General features: G+C 42.7%; 1 protein-coding gene across 1 annotated transcript in view; it reads left to right on the plus strand.

Moving 5' to 3' along the window:
* The first annotated feature begins 500 nt into the window (after window positions 1–500).
* The window catches only part of HIF1A (hypoxia inducible factor 1 subunit alpha), a 51,101-nt gene continuing 29,269 nt past the window's right edge, over window positions 501–22,332 (plus strand). Inside the window, exon 1 of the mRNA XM_088473737.1 lies at window positions 501–823. Coding sequence (XP_088329863.1) covers window positions 792–823 — 32 coding nt within the window. The 5' untranslated portion in view covers window positions 501–791. The remainder of the gene's footprint in view (window positions 824–22,332) is intronic.

Below are 22,332 nucleotides of genomic sequence, written 5' to 3' on the forward strand. Positions count from 1 at the left end.
GGATATTTCAGTCGGTGTAAAAGGTGTATAAATGGGTCTGACCAGGGTCGGAACCATGTACAAAAACCCAGGTCAGACCTGGGTTGTTGGTGGAAAAGAGGTATTAGTCTCTATAGGCACATAATACATTATTCTTGTGTTCACAGTGGCTTCCCAACTTCAATCAATTGGGCTTCAAATCATTATCTAGAGTCAAATGTTATGTATTCAACCCATTATCAGTGATTGCAATTGGAAAGCTGCTGCCTGTGTGAAACAAGCCAAGCTGTGGGTAATGGGTATAAACAGGCCTCTGTGACTCTGCCGCAGAGCCCTGCCTGGCAGCTATAGGGTTAAACCTGTAATTTCTCGCACTCCCGTACCTCGCCATGGTTACACCCCCTGCCCTGATCAGCTGACTCCCAAACGTGGGCGTGGCCGGAGAACCGGGGGCTCGGCTTTCAGTTTCCCGGATTGGTCCGCGCTATGACGTCAGCAACTGATCCAGCCGCCACGCCCACAGCGGTGACGTAAACGCAGACCCTGCTTTTTTTTGTTTGCGTGTGAGAAAGTCGGAGAGACACCGGAGCGTGAGAGCGACGTACCGGCTACGTACTGCGTCACCAGCACCAGCCGCCGCGGCCTAACCTCATCACTGCCAGCCAGGCAGGCAGCTAGCCATTGTCAGGTCACCGGGCTTCTGTTACCTGAGCGGACTGTGACCAGCGTCCACCTCCAGGCCTCAGTGTCTGAGCGGCCAGCACAGACCCCGCGCCTGCCGCAGCTCCGGACACCTCCTTGCCTCGGCTGGCATGGAGGGGATAGTCGTCAGCGACAAAAAGAGGTAAGTCTGCCATACCACTGCGTGTGGTGGGGGCTTCTCCTAACCCAGTGCCGGCTTCCCCCGCTAGGGGCCGCTTGTGTGAAGGGGGTAAGTGATTGATGAGCCATATTTTCATGGCAGACAGGGGCAAGTTCACGGCATATAATGGGGGAGACGGTTCCCTCCCCATTCCCTGTATTCTTGCTCTATTGGAGTATCTGAGAGTTCCACCAAAACTTCTGAAGCCCTGAGCTGGCTGGTACTCTTTCCCCCCACACCCCCCTCTCCCCTAGATCTGCTGTATGCCCCATTGTCAGGGAAATATCACTTTATTGGGTTTAGCAGTATAGTGTTACTGATTGCAGCCATCTGATGTCTGAGAGTAGCCTATCAGGGAACTTACCCCCTATACAATGTAGTCTGGCTATATTAGTTACTATTTGCTGTTTATAAGCTTAAATAGCATTATTTATATAAGTTATAGCACAAACAAATCTTGCAGCGCTTTACAAATGTTATTTATTCATTCACATCAATTTGTGTCCCAGTGGAGCTTACAATCTATTTTCCTTACCACATGTGTATACACACACACACACACACACACACACGTTCATTTTTATTTTGTCAGCGTAGTGACAATTGGGTGGAAACTTGCTGGACTCCCAACCAGTATTTGCTGTAGTGTTCTACTGTTGCATATACTATGGTGGTCTCCATGTTGGCATTTGTGGGTGGTTATTGGAGTGCCTGGAGGTGGAAGATTCTCATCACTGGTGCCCATTCATTATGGAAATAATTAGTACTTATGTCTCATGGGGCAGACTTGCGGCTTTACTATAGGGAATGGCAGATGAGTTCTTGACATTGAAGTAGGCTTGCTGTATAAATGGGACTTTGCAAATGGTTTAGCAGTGAAATAAACACAAAACTGCTGTTACTTATTATTATGAAGATGCCACATATCTGTCCTTTATGTTACTAGGGTATGTCCTGTTGGAGTTTGCTATTCGGTGTACAGCATATCTCAGCCAAATTACCTTTTTAGAAGCCACAGTTTTATTGTACGGTTTATTTATTGCATTGTATCGGCCTTTAGTCTCTGAAAAAAATGCACATTTTATTGTAATTGTCATTAGAAAACATTTATTAATTGGAAATATGCAGCTCCTTGCAGCAGTCTTATGAAGTATTGCCGTGTGTACTTCCTGTTTGTGTATAGCAATATTTATACCTTGGTATGAAATCCTTGACCTTGCTTCCATTTCATTTGCAGCTCGTGGGCCTACTTGATTTTTTAATGTTGTTAGAAGTTTAGATTAATAAACCTCTGTTTAAGAAATGTTTTACATAATGCAAATTGCCAGTTGTGGACTAGTTTTCTAGATGACAAATTTATTTGTACTGTGGCTTTAATAAGCCTGACATCTAGTAATCTACTTGTCCATTGCCAGTGAATTCCAGTTTGTAAATTTTTTTTTTTTTTTTACTCTGCTTTTACATTAGGTGTGTAAATGAGAATATAATTTAAAGTATAACAATCTCTTTTCTATATTTAAGCACTGGCATTTGTAATGTAAACATGATTTGTATAACAGCACCGCTTATAACACTGTTCTGTAGTCTCTTTATTTACTAGTTTAGAGCATTACTACAAACATACTGTGGGGGAGATGTATCAAAGCTTAGAGAGTGATAACGTACTGACCAATTAACTCCTGTTGTTTTTCATACAAGGACTGTAAAATGGAAGTTGGGTACTGATTGGTTGGTACTTTATCTCCATTATCTCTAAGGTTTGATACATTTACTCCCAGTGTAAATAACAATGGGCCAAATTCAATTCAATGCAAAGCTGAATAGCCGCAGGAGGGAACTCCCGCAGCTGCTGTTTGGGCGGCTAAAGGATTTCTTCTCGCAACCCCCTGGAGATGCGAGAAGAAATCTGGCAAAAGTGCCGGGCACGCAGTTGTTTGCCGACTTATGGCGGAGCTCCCTCCCGCTGCTATTCATCTTCACATTGAATTGAATTCGGCCCAATGTTTGCTATAAAATAAGTGTTTAATGTTTGGTTACCAATCCTTCATAAATTAGTATGTTAATAATTCCTGGCAGGTTAAGTGCATGTTCCTGGCCTTTGCAAAGTCCTTCATGTTGTATTATTGTTCCTGCTTTGCGATGCAATTTGAGTTTGTATATTCTCCCAGTACTTGCGTGCGTTTCCTTCGGGTGCTGCAGTTTCCTTCCATAATCCAAAAACATACTGGTATGTTAATGGACTTCTGACACAAAATTAACCTGTGTGTGTCCATGTGATGTGATGGGGATTGTAAGCTCCACTGGGGCAGGGGCTTATGAGAATGGCTAAATATTCTCTACAAAGTGCTGCATAATATGTGTGCGCTGTATAAAGTAAATGTTTAATAATTGTTGCTTTTGTGTCCAGCCTATTCCTGGTAGTGCAGTGAGAGTATTTTGATGCTCTTAACAATATTTTTCTTCTTGAGTAACTCGTTTTAATGCTCAGTTATCGATTAACTATGATACATAATAGCATGGTGTAATTTTTCAGCATCATTTCACTATCCCTGTGTTATAGGGTGTCATAGTTTTCTTGTTTTGTTTGGGCAAACCACCTTATGGGCTCGAAACCACAGAGAAACCTTTTTACAGGTTTTTGTTATGCAGTATCTAAATAGAAGTGCTAAAGATAGGCATGCTGTCTTTTTGTCTGTGTGTGTTTGTAGTTTTCGAAGCAAAACTCCACAAGTCTGTGTTAAATCCTTAGCAGGAACTGTCGCCTGTCAACGTGAGAATAATAATTTGTGACTCTCTTCCTTTAATAGCAGCACTTTGGTATTTTGTTCTTGGAAGCTGTTTGAGTATTCAATGTTTATTGTAGAACTTGTACACAAATGATGTCCGTTTTATCTTGTGGCATTCGTGTTACGCCCTCCATACAGCTTTTTTGGATCTTTTCTTCCATCAAATGCTGCATAATGGCTCGGCACTTCACAGGAGCCAGGTAGCCAATGTTCCTTTAATTTTTTTTTTTTTACTTTTGGAGTCACTTCTTTTTTTAAAATTCCTGTAGGCTCATAGATAAATCTGATTTTAAAAGCTGTAATTTTATTCACTCCTGCACCTTGTATGGGGGGCCTTAAGACCCAGACAACATCAGAGATGGTTTGCAGCAATCGTGCAATTTGCAATCGATTCTGTGTATAAAAATCTTTCCCTTTTTCAATCGATTGCAGAATTGCCACAATCAATTGTGTATAAAAATCTTTCCCTTTTTTTCAATCGATGTGCAAATTGCACGATTGCTGCAATCAATCTCTGATGTTTGGGGGCCTTTAGTAATGGCAAAAATGGTTTGTCTCAAAAGCTTCGGTTGATCACCAGTGCCCTCTTTGTAAACTGTTAATTACTCGTTGCTAATCATATTAAAGTTTTTGTGTTTTTTTAATACAAGGTTGTCTTTGAATAGCATAAACACGTTTAATTTGTAGTCCGCATTAAGGGAAATATAACTTCTGTTGAAAAATGAACAGTGGACCACAAAGCTGCTTTCCAGCGATAATCCCTTCTAACGTATTTCTACCAGTGTATTGCTTTGTACTGCTCCACACACGGTCATTAAAGAACAGCACTTGTTGAAGCATAGGTAATTGGACCTCCCTTCAGGGAAGATTGGAGACCTATTCATTAACGTATCTCAGAGCTGTTTGGCAGCATAGTGAGATAAGAACTCCGTGCTTTCACAGACGTTCCCATAGAACAGTATTATATTTACCACTATTCTCTTCAGGCAATGTTAATGATTATTAGAAAGTGTGTGCATGGTTGTGTTCTTTTTGAATTTGGGGCCCGTGTTTCCTATAGCATTTCCTTCATGCGTGACATCACTAGCTACATCCTCATATCTCTGCATGGGCAAAAGATCTAAGGATGCGATGAACGACCCGCGGGAGCGTGCATCTGTATCGTGTGTACACACTGGATGATATGAACGGTTTGTCATTACTATGTGTCGGAATCGGCCGAATCGCTCAATATACCTAGTATGTAGTGGCCTTAAGAGGCAACTGTGTTTAGAAAAAAACAAGATGAAAACTAGGTGGACTAGTACTAAAGTAAATTAGCAGCTATGCTTTTAGCAGTAACTGTCTATCATACTGGCATAGTTCTGTGGAGAACAAGAATACTTTTTTATATAGACCTAGGATTTATCGCGCATGCTTTGCCAAACACTCATGTTACTAAATGGATTTAATTACAAAAAAATTCTTGCTTGAACACCGTATTTATTCAATGCAAAATTAAAGCTAACATAATTACACAAATCCTTCCATTGTTTGAGAAAACTGAGCTCCCGTCTTAAGGGGCCGGGTGCTAATTCTATTGTTTTGGTGACCAACCCCCGAGACCGCACTTATGGCGGATTTCTGCTCACACCCTCCTAAGGTGCGGAAATCTGCATAAAGTAGTGATTTTTCTAGTACTGGGAACTTCCCCTTCCCTCCTCTTCAACCTGGATGGCCTGAATGTTATTATGGCATAGCTTTATCAAGGTCCTGAAAACATTTAACATTTCTCAGAGATTTTGAACCATGATGACATCATGCAGTTTCTGCACATTCATGCTGTAAATAAACTACATCCCAGGGCTGTATTATTACATTGAGAACTGGTGACTGGAGGCCTTTCTAGTACACTGAATTCTGTCATGGATGTGAAACCAGCATAATAAGCCATTAGATAGGTAGATTGTGGGGGGAAACAATTCGGCAACAATACGAAGTGTTGCCACTTATACGGTCCTCAATTGGTATTAAGGGGCCTAATGTGTGCCAAGAAAACATTCCCCACACCATTACCCCACCAACATCAGCCTGAACTGTTGACACAAGGCAGGATGAATTCTTGTTTATGCCAAGTTCTTACCCCACCATCTCCATGTCGCAGAAGGTTGTTTCGCCATACCAGACTAGTTTTTTCCAATATACAACTGCCCATTGTAGGTCAGCATGTGCTCACGGTACCCTCAGTTTCGCGTTCTTTTCAGGAAGGAGTGAAGCCTGTTGCCGCTGGTCATCCACTTCAAGGTTAATTGTAATGGATGCACTTTTTATTTTTTTAAGGAGGGGAGGAGGCCCTGGTTGTTGTTGGGTTGTGGAAGGCTGGACATGGTGTTTTGGCACAGGGTCATATGTGCCAGTCTGCCCTCACAACCTTAATCCACACTTGCTTAAGCTGGGTACACACCTATACAATCGTCGGCCCGTTCTTCCGATTTCGAGCTGCTTGATATCGAAAGAGTGTGTACGCACGTTTGATTCTGTTTTCAGATGAAAACTTGTCGAATCGGAGAATCTAATCTTCTGTGCAGTTTAATTTTCATCTGATTCGACAGGGCCTGGTCATACTGAAAGCGCTGTGTGTATGCACCTTCCACTGCTCTCCAGACTGTTCTTACGAATGTACACCAAACCTGGGGCTGCCTCTCTGGGTGTGCATATTTAAACTCTGGAAGTTCAGGAAGCATTCTGTGTGCTGCGCTCCTCTTCATGTACATATTCGCCATTTTGTTTACACTTACCCCACCACCTATACTGCAAGGCTTGGCTTGCTGGAGGGTGTAGTTCCACAACTTGCTGGGCTGTGTAGTACTGCAATTGATAGTGGACACAAGCATACGTCCTTTACCTTACAACCTTTACCCCACCACCTATACTCCTAATAGCTTGATTTGTTGTTGCCATAGCTGTAAGAATACAAGCTCGACCCTTTCTTTTTCTCAATATCAAACTCATGCTGGAGAATGACGACAAAAAAACTTTTGTCCTAAAACTACTGTACTAGTTCAGGAATGAACGGACGTAATGGCCTGAAAATGTTCTTGTAGGTATGTTTTGGTCTCATTATCGCACCCCCTGCCTGCCCATTAAGTTAATTTTAGGTACACCCACTGAAATCGGGAAAACGTGTATGCTGGTACAATCCTTTTCTTGAGATATTTCGGCAGCGTGGGATCGAAGGTCGGACATTGGATTGTATTTGTGTACGCTCGTATCTGGACTGTGATCTGCACTTCCGAATGGGAGCCTTGTCGATCGAACCATCGTATCGAATGTGTGATAGGTGTGTACCCAGCTGTACTTTCCTGGAGCTTTCTGGGAGGCTCACGATTTGGGGAAGCTGTCCTGGATCAGGGAGAGTACCAGATCATGGCCACTCCCGTGAAGTAAGTGCGATGATGCAATTTGTAACTATGAATTGCATCATCATGGTCTCGCACCCGTCACTTAGTTGTGCAAAATTTGGCATCTCACAGAGTGGCCTGTGATGATGCGATTATTGGCACAATGCCCCTCTCCCTGCCGGATCTCTGGCAGATAAGTAGGTAAATGTGCCTTAGCCCATATGAAAAGCATAATCAGATGGCATAACAAAAATGTCAGCCTTACTGTTTGTGTTCACTCTAGCTCCGGGGGCAGAATGGGTGCCGGAGCTGGAGAGGGCACTTCCGTGTGCGCGCCCGAAAAGAGGGCGTGGCCATTGAAAAGGGGGCATGTCTATAAGACTCGTCCCCTTTTCGTCACTCTTAGGGCTGTGCCCGACACTTATGGACACGCCGGGCAGCCCCCAAGCGCTGCCGATAGGGAGACTAGATGCCGGGCGCATGCCACAAGTGTTCCGCAGCGCCTTACAAAGTACATAACCAAATAGGTGACCAGTGACTTACGGTATAATACAATGCAATACAGGACAAGGACATGGATCATATACATTGCTACATTAGCGGCCATAACACCCACATAAGCAGCAGAGCATAAGCAACCAAGTGATGGTTGCCCTAGTAGGGAGTAAAGGGCCCCATACACTGCACGATTTGAGGGACCGGCACAATATAGGTGCTATATCATGCCGTGTATGGGCATGATATCGTACCTGATATCGTGCTGTGCGCTCCCGCGGGGTCATACAACGCATCCCCAGATCTTCCTGCAAAACCATCTGATCTGGGATGCAATGTACGATCCCATGCAGATGGAGGGGGAAGCTGGCTTATCCTGCGGACTGCGGGGACCGCACGATCCGTCTGCCGACTGATCTGCAGTCGCCCTACACGGTGCATCGGCAACTTAAGTAGATGACGGTAAGCTATGGAGAAGCATGAGGATAGAGAGCCCTGCTCGTAAGAGCTTACATTCTAAAAGGGAGGGGCAGACAAACAGGTGTGACACAGATGGGGTAGATGGGGAGGAAGGAACATATAGCAGCGAGTTAGGATGAGAGCTGGAAGGCTTTAATGAAGTAATGGGTCTTGAGAACCTGTTTGAATGATTGTAGAAAGTCTGATGGGGAGAGTGTCCAGAGGTGGGGAGCAGCACGGGCAAAATTTTATGTTGGGGATTTATTTAATATGCTTGCAGACGGGATGCCGGCTACCGATATACCCTTGCCAAAATCCTGCCGCCTGGCAAAATGTAAGTATTAGTTTCCCTGGGGATGGGGGAGAATTGGGTTAGACTCCGAGGAGGGAGGAGTTAGGAACCACCTGGCGGAGTTTAGGGTTGGACACCTTCCCCGGGAGAGTTAGGTTTAGGGTGCGGGCCAGGGAACTTTGGTAGGCCCCACCGGGAGGAGGTTATGGTTAGGCACTACCAGGGGGGTTAGACACCACCAAGGGAGGCTCTGGGGGGAGGGGAAGGGTTTGGGGTACTTACGACCCTGTCTGGATCTTCACTGATTGGGCTTCTGGTGTTGGGAGCTGTCTGCATATCATACCCATCCCATATGTTAAATCAGGGTAATGTTGCCAACTTTTTGGCCTGGTTTAAGGTGAAGTTGGTAGCCTGTAGAAACGCAGCACCAACTATATGTAATATGCTATAGAAAAAGGATTAAAGTGTGTTTCTGCAATTTGATATCTGTTTCATTCTAAGAGGTCTATCCAATTAGGTGTGAAGTGCAAGCTGCTGTTTTCTCTTCGAATTCGCATAGCGAATTCTTTTTTTCAATCCAATTAGCAACTTTCACTGAACCAGAGTGAATTCGCATTTTTCCATTCGCATCTCCCTGAGGGTGAGAGATGGAAAGGAAAATCTTTATTTTAAAGTTAGTCGGGACACTGCTGAATACCTTGGACACTCTCCCTAATGATTAATAAGGCAATTGGAAGTTTCTAATTGGCTTAATTAGTCCAATACATTTTTTGAGTTTAATAAAAAAAAAAAAAAAAAAAACAACTCTTTCATTATTTTAGGCACACCAAATTTAATTACAGTATTCATTTTTTGTTTTATAATTTTCTTCACAATATTTCAAACTACACCAATTCCCCCCCCCCCAATTTGTTTTTTCTTTTAATTTGCATTTAAAAAAAAAACAAAAAGCACAATCAGCGATTTTACACCATTTAGAAACCTTCAGTGCATTTATAATTCCCATAAACAGCTTTCTATACGGTCCTGCTAACAAAATTATCAATTTTGAGGGGTCCCGGAGGGTCTCCCCACTTTTCATACACATGGCATTTCAGTCATTTCGCAAAACTCCACTGTGAGTACCGCGAATAGGAGTTTTTAATTGAATTGGAGAATTCTCAGGTGTACGAAAACGTTTTATTAAAAAAACTTGCTACTCGCAGTTAGCACCTAATTGGAACACCAACAAGGAAACATCGTGACTTTCCATTTCACAGCGGCTTCAGTCGCCAGGTACACTTGGGGGTGTGAGGGGTTAACTTACCTTTTCCCAGCGGCTGCTAATCTCTGCAGCCGCAGGATGGGGGGGTCCTGTTATCGGCAGCACAGCAGACACTGGGGGAGGGTGCAGGCAAGCAAAGGGACCAGAATGTCCCTCTGAGAGCAGCCGCTGCGGGAAGATTCTCTGCCTGCAGCCGCCCACGCTGTTTATCTGACTGGTCGAAAAATTGCGACCAGATTAGATAAAGCACTTCCTGGTGTGGTCAGAAAAATGCGACCATGCCAGGCAAATGGTTAAAGATGTATGTATTCTCTCTCCTTCATGTTGCTGTAGAGTTTGCATCTGAGGTCTGCTTCCAAGCATTGATAGGAGTGCCAATGTGATCTGACAGAAAAACTGGAGGTGTGTGAACTCAAATGGTCACTATTATACGCACAGATTAGTTGTGAACTTGCATAAATGCATGCCCCCCAATTAGCTTTACAGTGGCTTTGCTAATACTTTCAGTATATTGTGGCAGTGTATAGAAAAAGGCATGTAGGAATGTTGATGATAAGCCCGACTTTCTTAAAGGAAAGTTTTTAGGCAGTTTCTGTGACTCATTAATCAGGTGGCTGCAGTTCTGTGAAGTTACATTGTGGGGAAGGGTGCCCTAAACCTGGTGAATGCTACAGTTTTTGCATTTTACCTAATTACTTGCTAGTCTGTTTATCTAGCATTTATGGAGACCTCTGTTTATGAGTGTCTCATTGTATTACTTTTAACACACTTCACTCTGTACTTTGTATTCTGCTTCTTAACCTACATTTGTAGCTGCCGATTTCTACTTTAATGAAAGGCAAATGATTGGTGATAAAGCTAGAGGTCTGAGCTATTGCAGAGCAGCAAACGGTGCCCCATATACCACACACCGGAGCCTCTGCTCTATACGCTGGCTGTGTAACAACGGGGAAGCCGGGAGTGTGTTAAAATGTAACTTTGGTTTTCCTTGATTCTCTTTTATGATCTGGCTGTTTCCTTATATAGCAATTACTTGTCAGGTTCATGGAGTTTCGTGACCTTTTATGCTAATTGACTTGATTACTATTCTACTTTATCTCATTTACAGATTAAAGGATAAAACCCTTTTTAAAACACAGGTGTCTCAACCTAGACAACACATTTTTCTATGACCTGAGTTCCTTTTGTTAACTCCTCCATGTATTATATTTTTGTCATTTGTTTATTTGAAAATGTGCATATGTACAAAGACTGGATGAAATCTGTGCTTAAAAAAAGGCAAAAGTCTGTATTCTGTAGAAGTTGCATTGTGCTTGGGTGCCTCATAAAATAGACTTCTGCTTAAAGAATATTAAGACCCTATGGGAATTGATGATTGAGAATATTTCCTTGCTTTTACCTCTTTTTACCTCAGATTCTGTCCACACTGGTTAATGTATTGATAGAGTTCAAGACATTACGTTGCCAATACTACAGCTGTTCAGTGTGCAGATGGCGGCTAAAAAAAAAAAAAAAAAAAGCCAATGGAGTCTCTCATTGTGCAGGTGGTTATGTATCATCATTCTTCCATGAGTCACTATAGCTGGGTACACACTATACGATATATCGTTCCGACACAGATCAGAAAGATATACTGTACGGATCCTGCAATGTGTATGCCCGATAGCACGTGCACGACTGTCATTCATCGCATCATCCCATCTGCTGAGCTGCACAGCAGATGGGACGATATGGTGAACGACCAAATGCTGTTACATGCAGCATGTACCGACTCATTTCGCCATCATGCAGTGTATGTGGTGTGTGCAATATAGCGTTGGATCGCATTGCACCATTGCTGGGTACACATTGGGCGGAGTTAAATCTTCGCCCTCTTACGTGCCCAACAGAAGCTATTCAATTGTTGCACCCCCAGCTGAAATTGGTGAAAAGTGACCTGTTTGGACACCCACACGACACCTTTTTTTTTTTTTTTTGCGATCGCGTCCAGCACTTTGGTCAGGGGTGGCCGTTTTACGTGGCTAAACCCGACTACTGGGTGCGATCAGCGTGAAAATCGGCAACAATTGAATAGAGCCTCGTGATCTCCTATCACTTTAGATGGGAGATCGGATACGCTATAACAATTTAATACCGTCCATTGTATTGTGTGTACCCAGCTTAAGCTGGTGGTGGAAAGATGGGTCTCATTTGTTGTTCCTGAGTATCCCATAAATAATTGATTTGGGTTTAGATCTGCTGACCAGGAAGACCATGATCTATGGAAAACCTAAGACTATTGGGTGGCCACAGGTGCTCTGTGTTATGGGGGGGCATTGTTATCCTGGAAGACCTCCCTTCCATCAGAATGCAAATGGGGAGGAGATGAACACTATAGCATTAAGCAGAGATTAGCATTTTTCTAGTCTCCTGAGGAAACAGCAGCTAAACCATGCCAGGAAAAGACAAAACATTCTTGGACCACCAGAGTACTTCTTTTATAGCAAAAAGCAGCACTGTAGGTGCATAGTTCCATGGATTGGGGCACCAGACTTTTGGCAAGAACAAGGTGTGAAGGCTAAATCTCATCTCCCCTTCATCCACTCTTGGTAGACCATTGCCTTTGCACCAGTGGATATTGAAATCTGCCTTGGCAGGTGTGAGGAGTACTTTAGCTTGATTATGATATATTCTGTACAGTGGAGTTGCCCTCGGAAGTATAGATAGATATCTATCTCTAAATTTTTATTTTTTATTTTTCTCCCATTATTACTCTGCCTATCGGCACCAGCTGAAATTTGCAGTCAATTGACTTGCAGTTGCTTGCCCGTTTTTGGCTTGAAGTTCAAATCCATGCATGCATATCAAAATCCTGGAACATGCACTTCCACTCACAATTGACCACTGCTACTGGTTTCCCCATGCTTCCTTGAGATTATGAAATGTTAGCAAATGGAGTTGATATAGCATCCTGACAATGGTTCCAATTTTAAAGTCAATCTGGCTTCAACATGCAGCTGTTCTTGACCTATATCTATGCAGCCAGGTCAGTTCGTTTTTTTTTTTATTTTTTTTAATATATATATATATATATATATATATATAATTATAGTTGACTCTGACCATACTAGGATTTATTTGCGCCACACTTTCAGTATGCTTATGAGGAGAGCCTTGATGGGTAGAGTCGACCAAAGAAGCTTTCCTTATACCTATTGAGAGTTACGTGTGCAATGAGACGGAACCGTTTGTGGGGATGCAGTCAATACCCTGACCACGAGGATTCCGTTGCTCGGAATCCTGAAGGTAATTGTGAGGTTGGGGGGGGTGTTAGGTTTAGGCACTAGGGGGAGGTTAGGGTCAGACATCGGAGAGGGGAACAAGTGTCTGCATTCTAGCCCTGTTGGGATCCCGTACCCATCCCCCTTTTGTGGAATTTCCTCTGGAAAACTGTTTTTATATATTTTTTTTATCCCCACACTTCTGTTCATACATGCTTTTGCTATGTTCGATCCTTATCATACAGACTATAATGTATTCTACACTACATAATGTGCAAAATTAAGTTTTATCAGTTGATACCATCTCCTGTACTTGTAGTGTGTGCAAATGAAAGTGTCTTTTCAGCAGATCAAAATGAAAGATTAACGCTACTAGTGTTTTTAACTAATTGTTGTCCAGTGAATAAATGCTTCCTATAGTAAATTAAAGCTCCAGTAAATTGAATCATGAATGATTTGTTTCACACCTGCCCTAGTACAAGCACTATACATGTACGGCCTCGATTACCCGGTCTGCGGATCGACAATCCAACGGCTGATCGGGGAAAGTCAACATGTAAAAAAATCCTCGACTTGTTGATTCAACATGTTAAATTTCCCTGATTACTCGGTGTCAGCAGAACAGGGCATTGGGGCAATCAATCTCAGATGTACGGGCCCCATAAGACTTGAGACCTTACAATTTGGCTGCTTTGTAATATGCTTAAGTCTGCATACATTTTTAAAGTACAGTCTGTACAGAACGGTTGTTAATACAGCTGATTGTCATCCATCTAGTCCAGGGGTTCTCAACCATGGTCATCAAGGCACACGAACTGCCCAAGTTTTAAAGATACCCATACGAATATGAATTTTATTGTCATCGGGAAACGAGTTTGACAGACGAAATTACATTTGTACAGACAGACCAATAATGAACAGTAAAGCAGCAATCCATGGTAAAAGGTATACGAACAATAAATACACAAACAATAATAAATATATTGACTAAACAGATACATTCATAGTATTCAACATGCGCACTGCAGATGGAAGAAAACTGTCCTGCAAGCGTCCTGTGTGCGCCAACAATGCTCTGAACCTCTTTTGAGACGGGAGTTTATGAAAAAATTTGTGAAAGGGATGACTAGGGTCCAATATGATACTACTGGTTCTCTTTAGAACCCTAAGCCCATAAAGATTATGAATGATTGGCAACTGTACACCAATGACTTTACTAGCGGTCTTAACAACCCGTTCTAATGCACTCCTTTCACTCGCAGTGCAGTTGCCTTCCCAGACAATGATACCAAAGGTCAAAATGCTCTCAAGCATCTGTAAAAATTCAACATAGTTGATTTGCTTACACCTGAAGCCCTTAAACGCCTTAAAAAAATAAATAAATAAATAAATAAAAAAAGGCACTGTTGTGCTCCTTTCATTAGAGACAGCGTATTTATAAACCATATCAGATTCAATGAAACCTAAATGCCCAAAAATCTAAATGACTATAATCTCTACATCCTGATCGCTAATAGATACTAGTAATTTCTGCTCTACGCCTTCGAAAATCAACTACTAAAGCTGCAAACACACACAACGATTTTATGAATGATTATCTGTAAGATTTTTTTTTTTAAAGTGTAATGAACGATTTTTTTTGAACTACAAACAATTTTTGTAACTTACCTTAATGAAAGTTGTTCAGTCAGAATAAACTACAGGTTACAAACGGGAACACGCATGAACGATAATTGTTCATCGTTATAACTCAGAAACTGAACGATTTTTTCAATGATTGAACGATAACGACGTCGTTCTAGTTAAATCGTTCAAAAAATCGTTGTGTGTATGCACTTTAATTCTTTAGAGAGGCATCCAATTAGGCCCGGACATTGTTCGGGGGCTAATTGACCCCTCCGATCAGCGAAAAACTGGTTTTTTTTATGACAGTTATCCCCGCTATTCGCTGATGGTTTTTTTTTCACCCTATCCTATTATTTTGGTCAAAATAATAGGATAGTTCTCCCGAAAAACACATAAGCTTGCGGCACCTATGTGTGTTCGCCTTTTTTTAGGCGAAAAACGGCAATTATCGTGGATTCTTTTTCGGGACACATCAGGTCCCGAAAAAAAAATACCCCGATAAGTGCCGACTTTGGGGCTAATTGGATAGCCCCAGGCGAGGTAACTAGCAGCTAATTGGATATCCCCCTTAAGTCCCCCATACATCAGCAATCGATTGTGTATAAAAATCTTTTCCTTTTTTCAATCGATTGCTGATGTATGGGGGGCCTTTAGTCTTGTCTTCATTTAAGAGCAAATGATTGTCACGAATCCAGACAATTTTTCTATTTCCTTTCTATAGTGGGACTCCTACTTGAGCACATGTGTCTTAATTGTTCAGTGTAAAACGATGAACGATTATTGTTCATGCGCGTTCACGTTTGTCGATTGTAGTTTGGTCAGACTGGCCATCTGAACGATTTTCAATAGAAGTTGCAACATTTTTCCTTCAACAAACAGAAAATAGTTTAAGTAAAGTAAAACCAACTACTTTGTAAAACTATTTTCGTTCACTTTTTCAAGGGAAAAACTGAACGAAAATCGTTCAACCAAAATCATTCATTACTTACATGCACCTTTAGATTTAACCACCTGTGCTTAAACATGGATATCCCTATAAAACCTGGACTGTTAGTGGACCTTGATGACCGAGGTTGGGAAACATTGATCTAGTCCAGTGGTTCTCAAACTCGGTCCTCAGGACCCCACACAGTTCACGTTTTCTAGGTCACACAGCAGGTGCACAGGTGTATTCATTACTCACTGACACATTTTAAAAGATCCACAGGTGGAGCTAATTATTTCACTCCTGATTCTGTGAAGGCCCCCATCCATCAGCCATGGATTGCCACGATGCTGCAACCCGATCGCATTTTTCCGATCGCATCGCGACGATCTGTCGCAGATATATGGGCACCTTGAGACCTGGAAAACGCACTGTTTGGGGTCTTGAGGACCGAGTTTGAGAACCTGTGATTTAGTCGATTACATTGACATCTTAACTGGCCTGTACTCTTCAATATACTAGCTAGAGAATGGGCTCTTCCAGTGGAGATGAATAGCAGTAGCTTCTGAACTGCTGGTGTTCCAGGTATTTGTGTGGCTAGGTTTCTGAATATAATATATAATGTGCATGGGATAGGATGACTTATTTTTAGATCTGTTTACAATCTGAATGTCTGTTGCGGGATGCACCTAAGTTTTTTGTTGCAGCTGATGACGTTTACCCTTGCTGTCTTTTTGTGCCCCACTGACCTTGGGTGTGACCTAGTATTCTTGTTCTTGTCTCCTGCTGTATACACAGTGTGTATGTTGCTGGCTCATGCAGAAAACTTTGAAGCCTTTCTATAGCGAACATTCTCTTTCAAGGGGTGTTCCGAAGCCAAATTTAGTTCTTTAGTGCTGTATGCTTAATAGGCTCCATACCTGAAGGTAAATGGCCTTGGGTTTTAAGCTAAATTCATTTTATTGCTGAACACTAGAGGCTTCGGCAATAAACAGGAAAGCAGTCTGTTTATGGTCTGTGTTCTGAGATGCCCTTTTGACAAACTAAAGTCAGTACTTTTATTAACCTCTGTGCTTCATATACATAAGGCAATAAGTAACTACGCCACTGCATGTAATAACTTGACAGCTCTAAGGGTGGCAGACGTTAGGAAAATACATATTTCTTTGCTGATATGTTGCTAGGCAAATGACGGAAGGAACAGGAAAATATCTATCTACCCCAGAAGAATAAAGAGGTGAACCTAGAGAAACAATGGTCTTGCTGGACATAATCTCTAATTCACAGCAGACTGCTGCACAAATGTAAACTCTAGTAGGAGACTTGTTTATCAACCTGACACAGGCTACATATGTGGGTGTGTGCTCCCAAATTGGCCATCCTATCCCAATTGAGGTTTGTTACTCACTGGACAAACAGGTCTGAGTGCAGCTCCTGTTAGACACATCTTCTCTTGTTCTAAGAAGGTCCCTAATTGAATTACTCTCCGTCAAGCTGGTTTTGCTATTTGATTTCCAAACAAGAAAATCAGGAACTTCTCATAAAATGGCTGTTGCTAAACTTCATGTGTGTAGCCTGTCCCTATAGATCAGGGGTCAGGGAACCTTTTTACCTTTTACCCCAAAATATATTTAGATACGCCGATGTTACCCCCTTGATTTGAAAGGAAGGAAATCCTATAGTAGTGCCCCCATATAATGCCCCTGTAGTGCCGCTTGTACAAAACAAACCACTTACCTTAATCCCCGCTCCTGCATCCGCCGCCGTCCTGTCCGCCCGGCTGCTCCTTGGAACTATGGGAGAGACGTCATGATGTCCCTCCCATAGTGCGCATGGAGAGAGCCGGAAGCTGGAGTTCAGAAGAGAACTCCAGCCTCCGGCTAACGCGCCGCTGCAGGGAAGGAGCCGGGTGCCCGCTGGTAACAACATCTCAGCTGGCATCCGGCTTTGAGCGTCCCTGAGGCACAGCCGGGCATGCATATGAATCATTCTATATTATAGAATGATTTTATATGCATGCCCGGCTGTCCGTCCATTACCCCCAGGAATTTAATTTTTACCCCATGTGGGGTAATTTACCCCTGTTCCCTGACCACTGCTCTAGATCATGAAGCCTGTTATGACTGGCACAAACGTACTTGTCTATTACTGACCATTTAATAGATAAACTAGCATTTATTTATTTTAACTGCTATTGTTAGAAAAAGTTGGCAAAGTGGTTTTTTTATTATATAGATGGTTTTAGGTTTAGATTTGACACATCACCTTATTTAGAATTGCCAGCTGGGAATGTCCTGACAACCCAAGCAAGGGAATCTGTATGATTTACTGTCAGACGGGATGCCGGCGGTCAGAAGATCAACAGCGGCATCCTGACTGGCTGGTAAATTCCTCCCACACCAACCGCACCCCGGTGGTGCCTAATCCTCCACAGTTGATGCCTAAATCTGCCCCCCCCTTCCTGCATCCTAAACCTAACCCTCTCAGGCTGATGGCTAACCCTAGCCTCCCCCTGGTTGTGCCTAACCCGCATACTTACCTTCGGGGTGCCAGGGGTCGGGATGCAGACATCTGTATCTTGATCCCTGACGGGCATCGGGATTCCGGTGTCTGTATCCTGAAGTCCAGCATCTTGACTGGATCCCCCAAGCAAGAACCTGTTGCATATTGATGTTGCGGTTTGTCACTCTTGTCTGTATTTAATAAATAATTGTACTAAAGAAAAACACAGTTGCTTAAACATTTTGCCCTGATAAATTCCAGGGTATTGGCCTTAATTTGTAGGATGCCACCAGGAGCCTGCCGCACCATACAGTGGAAAGAACACACTTGCATTAATATTCTATAAATGCATGAGACTGGATGCAGTTAGTTTACAGCCACCCGGAATGCGGGCCGTCGGAATTCCGATGGCGTAATGCCGACCCAGGACTAAAGATGGGCATCAGCATTTTGACGCCTCTGTTTAGCCCCATGCCGAAATCCCAGGGGTGAGGGGAAGGTTACGTGCCCCTGTCTGGATGTCCTGTTTTGGCTTCTGGCGTCGGTATGAGAACCGGTGGCTATTCAGCCTTTGGTATTGCATACCCATTCTCATAAGACAACCATAAATATAATGCTAAAACTAAACATGGTGAGAGGAGTGGAGAGTAGGATAGAGACTCGCTATGGCTTCCAGAAGCAAGTAATGATGGCTCACACGTGGTGGAGTAAGGAGCAGGCAGCACTCAACGCGCCTTTACCCACTAAGTGGACGGACAGACTGGGTCTGTCCATCCATGTGGCAGCATGGCATCGCTAACGATATCCCCAGATTGAGCTGCATGGACAGACAACTGGGGATATCGTTAACGACCTGTGGGAGCGAGCAGTAAGTGCATACACACTGAACTATTTGAACGATATAAAGATATTATCGTTCATAAATATCGTCCAATGTGTATGCGGCTTAAGTGCATAAATAGTAACGAGTGTTTATTCCAACAGTTGGGAAAAATTTTATATACAAGTACAATAAGTAGTTAAAGCTTTATTCTGCGCAGGGAGACATAATTTTCTTATTGTTTTTTTTTTTTTTTTACAGCTACCTGTTTTATGAATAAAATATTGCTAATTTGAGCAAAATTGAAACTTTTATTTTTGTTTAGGTTACATTTTTCATTTTTATGCGATCATTATTGAGTTACATTTGGTCCTTTTTTTTTTTTTTTTTTTTTTTTTTTTTAAATTTAATGCTGTCTGTACATTGCAGACAGTGGGCCTGATTTCAGAGATGTATATAATCCATCAGGTTTGCATACATCTCCGATATATTGGGGTCTGTTCATTCTTAGGACCTGTTCTGCGCATGTGCAATCTCGCTCGCGTATACCACAAGCTGCGGCATGATTAACTTGCCGCGGAGTTTGGGGGGCGAAGAGGGGGCATGTCTGTCTTTGAGGGACAAGGCCACGATCTATGTCGGTGGACAGGAACTGACCAGGTGAGTAAAGTCTCTCGGCTTAGGAAGCCTGGCCAAAGGAGCAACCATCTTGACCGATGGTGATCCGAGGCAGTGTCTATGGATGCTACGCTCGGATTGCAGATGCAGCAAGAAGGTGTCTACTTCCTACAGACACCACCTGCATTTCAGTTATGCAGTATTACACAGCCGCTTCCTTGCTGCTGTGCAATACTGTCCATTACTGATCCAGGCCCAGTATTTGTTTCCTAATCGCACTTTCAGGTGTGTATATATTCTGTTGATTAAAACAAAGAATCTTTATAGGGAGGTGTGTGTATGTGTGTGTGTGTGTGTATGTATCACAAGAAATCTAACTCTACAACACAGATATCCCTTTAAAGCACAGGTTCTCAAACTCGGTCCTCAGGACCCCAAACAGTGCATGTTTTCCAGGTCTCCTCACAGAATCACTAGTGAAATAATTAGCTGCACCTGTGGCTCTTTTAAAATGTCAGTGAGTAATGACTGCACCTGTGCACCTGCTGGGTGACCTGGAAAACGTGAACTGTGTGGGGTCCTGAGGACTGAGTTTGAGAACCACTGCTTTAAAGTGATGGTAAACAGAACACACTGGAAGCAGCCATTTTTGTGGAGTGAACTAGTAAGTGAATGTCCACCTGCAGAGCCTATAGGGTGGCCTGGTACATTTTAAGACTTCTAGACCTTCTCAGATCTTGATACCTTCCTTAAGTGGATCTGTTATTCCCACAACGAAACTTATTTTCTCTTTGTTTACACACTTTTGGGATTTGGTTACAGATATGTGACGTAGCCCCATTTGGGACTGTTCAAGGCTAATGCAATTTGTAGCTCATTCATGTGCAGCCTTTCAGTGGCTTTCAGATTTGGCTTAGGTCTGCTTTCTATCCCATATTATCTGCAAAGTGCTGTAATCTCCAAGTATATTTCCTGTATTGAACCGTAAAGTGCAGACCCACTGCCAGAATATGTCTAAACTGCCCTAAAGCACTATTTCTCTATTTTCTCAATTGTACTGTTCCTCATTTAAAAGCAATAGTCTGCAGCGCTGAGAATACTCCTGTGTAATGCAGATGTATACAATACACTGATGTTATCTCGCCGGCACACTCCAGGGAGTGCTACTTCTATATTTATCTGGTGTTCATGTCTGAAAATCGCATTACTGGCACTTAAATGTGATATAAATTCAATAAGCCCTTATGTTCTGCTCAGATGATGCCACTTTTCTCATGATGGTTAGAGAGCATTTCACAAAAATGCTTTAAAGTCTTAAATATTGATTAGAATCTCTATTCTCCCTATGCGGGGTAGTTTATCTGTATATTGTGGGTCACATTCTTCTGTTTCAATGCACAAATTTACTGTTTATACAGAAAGCGATTATGACTTGTATTTCCGCAGTAGCAAGTACGTGTTGGGTACTCTCATCTGTTTTCACATGGACTTCCATTTGTGATCAATGTTCTCTACAGCGCTGCTTCTCAAATCCAGTTCTCGGACACGCGAACACTGCATGTTTTCCATATTTCCTTGCTGGATCACAGGTGTGCACTGCTGACAGTTTAAAAAAATCCACATGTGGTTGTAATTCGCTTGTGATTCTGTGAGGAGACCTGGAAAACATGCACTGCTAATGTGTCCCGTGGACTGGATTTAAGAAGCACTGCTTTATTGCCTCTGTGACTACAATACCAGGATTGACCATCCTCTGATGTAATCATTTTATTCAACACACACTTGAATAGGATTTTATAGGAGCGATTAATTGTAGATGCTACGAATAGGCGCCCCGACAGAGCAGTTCAGTTTGTGCTCCGTTCGGATGCCTGTAGCTGTGGGGAACACGCCTTTCTTCCTGAAGCCTCCTGCGGTGCGAGAAGAAATGTGTCCAAAGCCTGTTTTTTTTGGGGGTGCCCTAATGGTGATTTGTGCGCCAAAACGTCTTGGTGCCCTAATCACTTCTTTAGACTGTGCGGATAAACCCGGTGCTTGTTGCTGCAATAATTAATAATGGCCACCTGAACGGAGAACCAATTGAATTGCTCCATCTGGCACCTATTCATATAGGCATCCAGCAGGGGGCGTCTACAACATTTCAATCGCAGCCTATGAATTTGTTTTGGGAAATGCTTACATCGTACATCATTTGATGTTTGTGTATATAGTGCCGCTCCCCCTAATTATCCTGGGTTTTAGGGTCTCAACATTTTTCTCTGCCCAATCTCCTTGGTTTGTAAAGTTGGTGGACACAGCTTTAATGCCGGCCCATTTGTAATGTCAGTGTTAGCGGTCCCTGCAGCATGTGTACTGGTGGTCGGCGGGTTGCCTGCACACACGCAGATGTACCGATATATCGGCATCGGCTGTGCTGCAGGGCCGACCTGATGTTTGTGAACGACGTTATTCAGACATATCTGGTGTACACACTCGCCGACGCGCTACCAATATGTCGTTAGAACTAATGATATCTATAAGCGCGTACCCAGCTTAAGTGCAGCTCTGCTTGAAATATTGTGATCTGGCTGTAGTGTGTGTTATATTTTTACCCGCTATTAAATAATTCTAGCTGAAATTTTGATTTGGTCATAATCCTAGATGATGATGATTTAGTGGTTTTGTAGAAATGCCTTGTAATTATGAGCCCCTTCCTGCTTCACCTCAAGCCATGTGCCATTGTGTGCCTCCCCCTTTCCTCTGACATGGGGAGCCATACCACAATGCACGTATATGCGTTTGTGATCTAACTATTGTCCTGCAGTTTATTTTTTATTTAGTACCAGCATATTATATTGTGCTTAATAACTAGATTTTTGTTATTGACTATTCACGTAACAAATACATGCATATGTTATAGTGATTTCATATGTTCTGGAAACACAAAAATTAAAAAGTAAGAAATCTAACTCTACACTCTATGGGTGTATTTCAATTGATTATTCTCCCCTTCGCACCCGACGGAGCTATTCTATTGTTGCTCCTGTCGGGTGCGATCAGCTGCTAGCACTCAATTTCAGCTCGC

This window comes from Taudactylus pleione, unplaced genomic scaffold, assembly GCF_031769625.1.
Source record: "Taudactylus pleione unplaced genomic scaffold, aTauple2 ptg000139l, whole genome shotgun sequence".
Lineage (NCBI taxonomy): Eukaryota > Metazoa > Chordata > Amphibia > Anura > Myobatrachidae > Taudactylus > Taudactylus pleione.